Genomic DNA, 10,902 nt, shown 5'->3' on the forward strand with positions numbered 1-10,902 from the left:
CTTCTCTTTTGTTCACACTTAGGAACTTGGAATGTCCACACCTGGCTTAACAAAAAGAGGCCCAGCTCAGGGGCATATGTCTGAATGTAGTAGGTTTCCTGTGCCCAGCCTAGGAGAGCAGGCTGGAACAAAGGTGTCCTGGGGATTCTCTGGAGAAGCAGCAGCAGCACCATGCCTGTCTCCGATCTCAATCTCATCACTGAGGAGGCCTGGAGAAACGGCAGTCAGTAGAGAGGTCCCCATCACAGTGTGGTGATGCCAGCTGGCACCTCCCTGCTGAAGACATCTGGACAGAGGAGATGACCCCGATGTTTGGCAGTGATCCAAAGAAAACCCTCTGTATGAAAGGGAACCAAAACGGAAACCCAGGATAGCTGGCTTGAGCCTCGAGCACCCCTTCTGGCAGATGCCTACTTGGGGTTTTCAGAGACTAAGGGGATAGGAGTGTGCAGTAAGGGGGGTGATGGGTCCTGCTGCTTCTGAAGCTCCATCTCAGCAGCCCTCTGTAGCGCCACCTCCACCAGCAGCTGGAAGCTACTGAAGTCCTCCTTGTCCTGCTCTGGGGGTGTGGGCGGTGGTGTGTTGAAGAGTCCACCGGTGGGGCTTCCAGCTTCAGCCCTGGTCAGTAGGGTGAGTGTGTTGCCAGGGGTCACCAGGGGCTTACGAGACTCCAGCTCTCCTTGTGGGAAGGGGGCTGCCGGCTTTTCCCCCTGGCCTGGGTGGAGCGGCATGGAACACACGGACAAGGAGAGCACATTGGTGGGGGCCGGTACAGATACAGCCAGCACTGAGGGGCTGTTGCCACGGGGCAGGGCCACATCTGAGGCCTTACCCCCACGGCGAGAGATGGTGAATTGGTTGGGGTCTTTGCCATCCTTCCGAAGCATGTCTGGGAGAAGCCGCCGCCGGGCGTTAATGAACCAGTTACATATCTGGAATGTGCATAAGAGATTGTGGTCAGTTCACTCAATCAAAACCAGCTACTAAGCACCTATGCTCCTGGCCCCAGAACACAGAAGCAGGCAAGAGAGACACAATCTCAGCCCTCAAACACATTCATGTTAGGAAGTGAGAGTTAAAGTCATCATACAAGTGAATATAAAATTACAACTATGACTGAGCTAATGAAGGGAAGGTCCAGTGGTGGGGACAATAATGGGAAGACCCGATCTAGTCTTTGAGAACTCAGGGTAGAACTGACAGAAGCAGGCAGGTATGATCCCCACTAAGCCTGAACACCAGGGAAACCACTAAAGGGCCTCAATAGTGGCCTGACCTACATTACACACTGTAGATCCCTCTCCTGGCCCTTATCTCTTCTCCCAGTTTATCAACAGATGCCAAGCAAGTACCAGCTGCTATAGGGGCCAAAGACAGGAACCCTCTCCCCCTTACCTCCTATGCGCGGGAATATTGGTAATTGTGTGGACTGCAGTAATGCCTAACATTACTGTTTGCTGAATGGATCAAAGGCCCAGCTCTCCTTAGGGCTCCTGTGCCAGTTTCTACCCCTGCCTATCACCTTTCCTGGCTCATCCCCAGGACAAGCCCCTGGGTACCTTCTTTCTGTGGACTCTATCTGCCTCTACCCAGCCAAAGGGACAACCACCTATGACAGAAGCTGGTGACTGGAGTTGGCATGGCTCCTTGTCCAGCAGGCTGCAGCTGTACTCATTCCACAGGTGCAGGGGTCACTAGGCTCCTGGCCCTGTCAGGTTGGGAAAGCTCCTGGTCAGGGCAGATCCAAAGCCTTCTTGTGGCTACTCTTCCTCTCCACTGCAACCTGGCCCGGGGGGTTCTCATTCACTCTTCTTCATCTCTGTGGTCTTCCCAGAACATCTGAGCACACACACAACACCAGTCATCAGCGACTCTGGCTGACCTGAATGCTCTACAGCTGCAGGGGAGCACCAGAGAGAGGTAGGGCTGAATGGCTGGGTGCGGCAAAGGAAAGGAACTAAGCACCTTTGATACCAAGTATCATGCCAGCCATCTCACTTATGTTATGTTTAATCATATGTACAAGCCTGGAAGGTAGTAAGCAGTGTCCCTAAGTACTAAAGAGGGAACTGAACTCTTAAAAGATGACAGAACTTGCTCAAAGTCACACAGGCTCCAAATGTAGAGCTGAGATCCAAACCCAGGTCTCCTGGCTTTAGGGCCCCTACTGCTGTTCTTACTGTGCTTTGCTGTGTCTTACCAAACAGAACAGATAATGAATAATCATGATCATAATCCTAAAAGCAATCAGGTGCTGTTCTGAACATTTCCCATCTAATTACTCATTTAATCTACAGCTTATGAGACAGGTTCTGTGATGATCACTTTATTTGAACCAGTAAACAGAGGCACTGATCAGAGGGGTTCAGTAACTTCCTTAAGGTCACCAATTCAAAGGCTGGACTCTGTTTCAGGCAACCCCCACTGCCAGGTGAAGAGACTGAAGCCGTTTCTGCTTGCTCAGATGCTTCCATTTCTGTCCTGTAGCTGCCTTCCCTGCTACTTGTGCCTGCTCACCTTAGCCCTGCACGCAGGGGACATGGTCAGGTCACAATGACCTGGGTCAAGTGAAGTAGGGATGAGCATTTCTGTTGAGAAAGCAGTCTTGGGGAAGGGAGTTTAGGCGTTTACTAGCAGCTGTGTGGGCACCTAGCCCCTAGCTGTGCCTCCTATTTTGGCTTGGAATTATGGGAAACGAAGGGCAGAAAAACATCCCCCTACACATATACTTTTCCACATGCTCGCCCTGGTCCACAGAAAACTTGGCAGTGCACTGTCTGTTTTGTCTTCTCATCCGACAGAAATGCACAGCTGAGGGGGGCCGGGCAAGGGCAGGAGGCCTGAGTGCACCACTAGTGCCAGCTGTGAGAGCAGGCGATCAGGATTTTCTGTAGCCCCTTCCAGCTGCCCAACCCATGCCCAAGTCAGGAAAAGAGCATATGACTTGCCCCCACTCAAGGTCCTTGGGGAGTTGGTAGGGAGAATGCCAAGGTGAATTGTCATTGATACGGCACAACACAGGCTGGGTGCCTGAAAGCCTGTCTCTACCATAAAACAAGGCCCTATCTGAAAGGCTGCTGCCCTGCCAGTATTTTTTTTTTTTTATCAGTGGCTGGGATGAAGAAAATGGGGGGNCCTTTGAAGAAGGCAACACAAGTGCTTTAATTTTAATTTCTTTTCAACTGTAAAAGACAGAAAAAAAGGGAGCAATTGAATTCTTAGTCCACTAAATATTGTCTTCCCTCCCTACGGAACCCTACCCAAGGGCAAGGATAGTGCCTGTTCTACCACAGTTTCCAGCACACAGCACAACCCCATCAGTAGGAGAGTGAAAGAGTGGGGCCTGAGCCCTCTCCGCCAGGTTACCTTCCCTCCGCAATAGGCAGCTGGCCCCTGGGAACAGTCAGAAACCACAGCAATAAAGTGGGCTTGCTTACAGGGTGTCACAGGGACTGGTGAAAACCCTTCACAAATGACTTTTTTTTTTTTTTTCTTTCTTACCCTCCCAATTGCCTAGCCCCAGGCCAGTACCAGCAAACCAGTTAGTTAAATGACTCATTGACTTGCTAATGAGATTGCTCCTGGGCCAGTTAAAGGAGACAATCAAAAGAGCTGTCCCCAGGGAGAGAGAAAACAAGCTTGGCAAAATGCTGATGCTTGTTGAAGCCAGGTGATTGGTACTAGGAGTGCATTAGAATATTCTCTTTTGTGGATATTGGCAAATGTTCTTAATAAACAGCAAAAATTTTTAAATTAAATACAGGAAAAAGAGATGCCTCCAGGGATTTAAGGCAATTTTTCCCCAATGAGAAGCCACTACATTTCCTTACTTTTGAGGTCCTGCCTGTTGACATTTCCAGCACTTCTTCATTTTCTGTCAATTCAACATTTACCGAATACCTACCAGGTACCAGGTGTTGAGCTAAACACTTGGGATCCAGTGATAAGACTTGGCCTCTAGAGTTTGCTGTGTTCTAAAAAGCAGTTACAGTTCATTGTCCAAATGCTGACCCAGTCCTGCTACTGTGGGAGCACACAGCTCCTTTGAGGGTTGGGGGGGGTCTCCCTGGGCAGGAGTGGGAACAAAGTGGTCTGGGGTACTGATCAGTGTAGCATGAATATGGGGGCAGGGATGAGGCCCGCTCTGCAGATAAGGACAGGTGATACTGTCGTTAGGTTGGCAGGACTCATTGAAGGGTTTTAAATAGAGGAGTGTCAAGTGGTAAGACAATGACAGGTTGGACCAGGATAGGAAAGCCATATTCCACAAATATTTAAGACGTGAATGTTTAGGAATTGGTGACTGACCAAATGAGCTTGTTAGCAAGGGCAGTAAAGGGGAACCCCTTAGAAAGGGTAGGACCCACTGAGAAGTTATCCAGCTGAGAAATCGGAGGTGCCTATAAGACCTCCAAGCAGAGATGTATGGATAGGGGCCATTTGGGATTCATGGTACAGTTTCCACCAAGGGCCACATGGTCCCCATTGTTCCTTAACTCTCAGCATTGACTCTGGAGCAGGGAGGCCACCACCGGAACCTTTTCCACCAGAACACACCAGGATCCAGGGGCCCTTCCTCAGGAGTTTCCAGCAGCAAATCCTTGTGCCAAACCTACATTTCTCTAAATGGGATCAGGGATATATCATCCAAAGGATCCATTAGTTCTCAAAAGAAGGTTTAACTTTTATGTTTCCATTCTGATCTCCAGCAGGAACACTGTGGCCTCTGGCAATCCAGACTTGCTCAACTCTTGAGTCTGTGCCTTTGTCATACTACAACACCACAGCCCAGCCAGCAAAACCCCATCCCCATCCACCATTTTACATTAATGCAGTGAGATGAAATCTCATTGGTTTAATATTTATTTACTTTGGAAAACTGGTTATTTTATAATTTACAAGAGTTAAAGCAAGAAGCTTTTTTTCTTTTAACCCAGTTTTATGTTTGTACATGCTTAAATGATATGGTAATAAAAATGTTTCAAGTCAACATGGTGGGGGGAAGCAGGTCCATGAAAAAAACTTCTTTAAAAGAAACTGGTATGTTACTCAGATATAAGAAACAGTGTCCCTGACAAAAAGCAATTTCAATACAGTATGATGTGTGGTTTGACAGCACAGGTATGAGGTGTACCAGGAATACACAGCAGTCGCCTCAAAGCCAGGCAAAGAATGCTCATGAGGAAATGGTTAAATTGAGTGAGCCAGTTCAGAAAAGTCAGGAAGAAGCCACAGGGGAAGGCACAGAGGTCGGAAGGTTCACAAGTCTCAGAGAAAGGAAGGACTGAGAGATGAGGCTGATGAGCTCCTTAGTTTGGACTCTATCTAGAGGACAACGGGGATCCATGGAGTGTATGACATAATCAGATTTGTACCTTTGTATTCAAGAGATGGGCTGAAGGAACATCTCTCTACTTGTTAGATGTTAGATGTCCACATCATGAAACGATTTGTAAAGCCAATTAATGGGGTGCCTGGGTGGCTCAGTCGGTTAAGTGTCAGACTTTGGCTCAGGTCATAATCTCACTGTTTCATGAGTTCAAGGCCCGCCTCAGGGTCTGTGCTGACAGTGTAAAGCCTCCTTGAGATTCTCTCTCCCACTCTCTTTGTCCCTTCCCTGCTCAAGATATCTGTCTCTATCAAAAATAAATAAACTTAAAAAAGAAAAAAAGAGGTGAGAATGAACTGAGGGAAAATGGCTTGAGGCATAAGAACAGCAAAGAGCCTATCTAAGTAATCCTGGTTCTCAGGTCCCAGCCTTTGGCCTGTATTGTTCTACATCTTGTAGTTCAAGTCCACCTCTTCTGGGAGGGCTTTTGAGGCTCCAGGCTGGCTTAGAAGCCCTGCCTGGGTCTCTCTGCTGCCTTCTGTCCCAGCAGTGATCATTTTTGCAAACACCAATGGCTAGGTCTTCCCTCAATTTCTCATCCTAGACTAGATAATCCTTGACGGTAGGGATTTGTCTGGTTCCTTTCTGGGACCTCAACTGTAGTTGGGAGTATTCAGTGGTACACCATGAGCTGCTAGGCACTGCTATTAGACACGTGGGATAAGTCCAAGATCTGTGATCTAGGAGAGATGAGGATAAAAAGAGCAGAAACACCCACTGTGTGCTCACCTCACAGTGAGCCTTGAATTTGTCTTCTCCATTCCTCCTCCTTTTTGCTATGAAAGTGCCAACAATCATCTCCCTTTCTCAGCTGAGGAAATAGGGCTCAGGGGAAGGCCTGGACTGGCCAATATTCAGCCTTCCTCTTGTGGAGAAGATGGAATCTGAGTCAGGGTCTGTAATTCTAGAGCCTTTCTTGAAGACAGAGTCCCGTTAACCACTGCCCAGCAAGTATAAAGTCAGGTGACAGGAGTTGTAAGGGCTGAATACTCACCATGAGGCATCATGGAGGAGAAAGAGGAGCTGGGAAGAGATAGGAGGTTCAGAGTAGGGTCAGGGAAGGAGGGAGAGACAGCATCATAGATGGAAGTAACAGGCTAGGGAAAGGCAGAGGTGGAACAGGTGGCAGAGGGGCTTGGGGTGAGGCTTAGCTGGCTCATGATGGGAGCACTGGGGTCCAGTGGGGTAGGGGGTGGGCCTTTGCTAGGCTAAGGGCATGCTCTGTGTCTCTCAGGTAGGTGAGAGCCAAACTGGAAGCATGGTAGTGGTAGTCCAGCGTGTCCTGCCTCAGCACCATGAAAACAGAGCAACACGTATAGATCAGCAGTTGGGGTAGTTCAAAGGAGATAATACCTTGCACTCTGACAAAAAGTAGGTAACACAATTTTTGGATATGCTCATGTGCATGGCTTACAAAGCACTTACTTTATTTCTCTCTTTTTAAAGTTTATATATTCTGACAGAGACAGTCTGAATGGGGGAGGGGCAGAGAGAGAGGGTGAGAGAATCCTAAGCAGGCTCTGCACTGTAAGCTGGAAGCATGATGCGGGGCTCGAACTCAAGGAAACTGTGAGATCATGACCTGAGCCAAAAACCAAGAGTCAGATACTTAACCGACTGAGCCACCCAGATGCTCCAATAGAAGCATCTTTTTTTTTTTTTTAAGATTTTCTTTTTTTAAGATTTTCTTTTTTTAAGATTTTATTAAAAAAAAAAATTTTTTTAATGTTTGTTTTTGAGAGAGAGAGACAGACAGAGTGCAAGTGGGGGAGGTGTAGAGAGAGGGAGACCCAGAATCCAAAGCAGGCTTCAGGCTCTGAGCTGTCAATGCAGAGCCCAATATGGGCCTTGAACCCATGAGCTGTGAGATCACAACAACCTGAGCCGAAGTTGGATGCTTAACTAACTGAGCCACCCAGGCACCCAAAGATTTTATTTTTAAGTATAAAAATATAGCCAACATGTATAATCTATACTAACAGTGTATAATCTCGGACTCACAACCCCAAGATCAAGAGTCGCATTTCCACTGACTGAGCCGGCCAGGTGCCCTCAAAGCACTTTCACAGCCAATTCTGAATCTGCTCCTTCCTTATAACAATTCAGTCAGGCAGGGGAGGATTCTAACCCCCACTTTACAGATGGAGAAATCAAGATGTGGTCCACAGCTCCTGTGTGGCAGACTGGGTTTTGAATCCAGAACCTCTGAATTCTTTTTTTTTTTTTTTAATGTTTTATTTATTTCTAGGAGAGAGAGAGAGAGACAGCGTGAGCAGGGGAGGGTCTGAGAGAGAGGGAGTCACAGACTGAAACAGGCTCCAGGCTCTGAGCTGGCAGTCAGCACAGAGCCCGACGCGGGGCCCGAACCCACGAACCGCGGGATCATGACCTAAGCGAAAGTCGGACGCTTAACCGACTAAGCCACCCAGGCGCCCCCAGAACCTCTCAATTCTACCCTTTCCTTGACTGTGATCCCAATTCATTTTTTTAAACCACATTGCAGACCACCACCTGCCTTTCTACAACCAAGTCACTATCCAAACACTGCTCTGGGACTGGAGGCCAAATCCCAAACACTCAATGTTTTATGGCCTTCACTGTTAATGACATCAAGATTTAATAATGATGCCTTGCCTCTTCAGAACTCTCCAAAATCTGAAATCTAGCTGCAATGACTTCTTGTCATTGTCTTCCCTTGAGGCAGGGAGAGAGGAGGGTGGCGTGAGGGGTTCCTCATATGGCCACAGAGTACATCAGTGACAGAGCTTAGATAGGGCTAGAACCCAGGTCTCCTGCTACTTGCTTCTTACCTGCAGCACTGACAGGTTGGTCTGTCCAGAAAGGCTCAGCTTCTCCTGTTCTGAGGGGTAGGCGTTGTAGCGGTGCAAGTACAGCCAGTCCCGGAGGATCTTCACTGACTCTTTGGGCAGGTTCCCTCTGCGCTTCCTCTTGCCTGCCAGGGAGAGGAGGCCTTCATCCTCACCCAGATCACTGTCTGACATGGTGTCTAGGGGCTAGGCTGGACCTCGGGCAAGCCTGGAGCAAGTGACAAAGGGGGTGGGGACATTATTACCACACAGTGTCTCTCACCCTTTCCCTGTCCCCAAACACACCATTATTAGAATCTGGGACACCAGAAATGGGGGAATAGCAAATCAGTCTCAGGCCATACCATGGCCTGGGCAACCTGGAAGGGATGAGTCCAAGATGCCTCCATTTCATGGGGTCAGCAGAGGACTACTGAAGTAAATGGCAGCTGATTAATAAGCAGTACTGTACTAGAAATAATTACAGCTACCACGGGAGTCTATTTTCCATGCTCTATACTGAGTACTTCACACTTCTAATTCGATCCTCACAAAGCCCTTGTTAAGAGAAATCCTACTATCATCGTCATTTTATAAATGAGAAATCCAAGGTCCAGAGAAAGCCACTTAACTTAAACAGGTACCATGTGATCCAGTAATTTCACTCCTAGGCATCTACCAAAGAGAAATGAAAAACCTATGTTCACACAAAGCCTTCAACACAAATGTTTACAGCAATGTTACTTGTAATAGCCAGAAGGTGGAAACAACCCAAGTGTCCATCAACAGAGGAATGGATAAGCAAAAATGTAGTCCATCCATGGAGTGGAATATTATTTGGCCACAAAAAGGAGCTGTTAAGTCCTGATCCATGCTACAGTGTGGGTCAGCCTTGAAAATATGCTAAGTGAAAGAAGCAAGTCACAAAGAACACATATGATTCCAACTTAATGAAATACTTAGAAGAGGCTGGAGGGGAATAGAAGGATGATTAGCTAAAGGGGTATGGAGTTTCTTTTTGAGGTGATAAAAATGTTCTACAATTGACTGTGGTGGTAGCTACATAGTTGTGACTATACTATACCAATCACTTGTTTGCTTTAAATGGGTAAGTTGTATGGTATGTGAGTTACATCCCAAGAAAACTGTTATGAAAAAAAAAATTACACCTCCAGAATATGGAAAGGATATATGGCTTGGACCAAGGTTTGTCATCATCACCAACCAATTCCTCCCAAACCCCCTGCCCAGGTCTGGAAAGCCTGTTAATCACCATGGCCCTACAGCAATCCATATAACATTTACTGCATCTACTGTGTACCATGCAGAGAGAGTGTTGAGTCATCCCTGTTAGTTGTCTCAGACATTCTCCTTTGTCATCTAAGCCCCTGGCTTGGTCCATGAATCAACTCCTCAAAAATCCCGATAAATGAGCAAGGCTGGACTCTAGTTTTCCCATCTTGGCTATGTGACCTTGGAAAGTGTGCTCTCCTCTCTCCGCTTGAGCCCCCTCTTCACCTGTCAAAATGAAGGAAGGTGTTTCCCTAGACAACCCAACTCAGTTGCTCATCCCCCTGATGAACTTCTTGTTCACACATGCAAAAGAAATTTACATTTTAAAACCCAAAGTTGCAGGGCAAGCTAATGCCAGAATCTCAGGGCTCCTCCCTCCTCAGCCTTTTAACAGCTAGCTACCCAGCAGCCTGGGCCAACAGACTCTGGCATCTCCCAGGTTTTGTTTCCTCGACTTGGGCCTGAGCCCAGATATCTGGGCTGGCTAGGCCAGGCTTTCGAGGGAAGGGTCTACCCTCCCAGCCAAGCCACCTGGAGGTGAGACAGGCATTGGTTAGAGGTGCCACTCCTCAGAGAACACCAAGAACAGGCTGCTTTCTGAGGTCAAGTTTCTGAGGTCGGAGTGGCCAGGGCAGCTGGGATCTGGGCTCAGGGATGCAGCCCTGGCAAGCTATGAAAAGTTTACTCAGGGTTATCTGTACAAATTCCACCCTGGCTACCAGCCAAGTCCCAGTTTGCAGGGTTCCAGAGGTGGCCCATGGAGATGACCCTTCAATCTACACAGACCTCTCTCCACTGGTGTCCTGCACCCCAGCCAGCTTACAATCCGGAAGGTTTCCAACACCCCCCCCTCCCCGCCCCCGCAACGAGACAGACACACACGCCCTCACCACCAGGCAGCCTCCTTAAGAGCGCTCAGATAACAGGCACCAAACCACCGCTGAGCTCCTGGAACCACCTTGGTTTTCACCGACAAACGCAGCACACACAGTTTACAGAATCCCACGTCCAGCACGAACAACTAGTGCCCTCGACACAGCCAAATTCCTGGACATATGCCTTACCACAAACTCCAACCGACCCGCCCACCCACGAACTCTGACTGGGGAAACTCCAAACGTCATCACACCAGCGATCAATTCTTACCCCAACTGGCCTGTGGCAGCACCCTCACGACACGACACCGGGTGCATCCTCCTACACACTCCACGACGCCGACCTGCGGCCACTCCCGAACGAACTTTCTGACAACTCCCACAGCTCGCCCCGACACTCCCCCGGCCGCGCACTCAAGCTGCATTCCCAGCAGTTCACACAAAGCGCGCAGCCTCCCCCGCGGCCCAGACCCAGTCGGAGCACATGGCTCCCGGGGCGGCGGGGAATCGGCCTGCGATCGGGGTGCCGGCCACCCTC

At 48.6% G+C, this 10,902-nt stretch overlaps 1 protein-coding gene across 1 annotated transcript; it reads right to left on the minus strand.

Moving 5' to 3' along the window:
• Window positions 1–244: 244 nt before the first annotated feature.
• On the minus strand, window positions 245–10,875 carry TGIF2 (TGFB induced factor homeobox 2). Its single transcript, XM_077778912.1, has 3 exons — window positions 10,636–10,875; window positions 8,200–8,425; window positions 245–932 (listed from the first exon to the last, which is right to left on the minus strand). Exons 2-3 carry the CDS (start codon window positions 8,389–8,391, stop codon window positions 411–413), a joined length of 714 nt encoding a protein of 237 aa, XP_077635038.1. The 5' UTR covers window positions 8,392–8,425; window positions 10,636–10,875; the 3' UTR covers window positions 245–410.
• Window positions 10,876–10,902: the final 27 nt, after the last annotated feature.

Source organism: Crocuta crocuta, unplaced genomic scaffold (assembly GCF_008692635.1).
Source record: "Crocuta crocuta isolate KB4526 unplaced genomic scaffold, BGI_CrCroc_1.0 scaffold248, whole genome shotgun sequence".
Taxonomy (NCBI): Eukaryota; Metazoa; Chordata; class Mammalia; order Carnivora; family Hyaenidae; genus Crocuta; species Crocuta crocuta.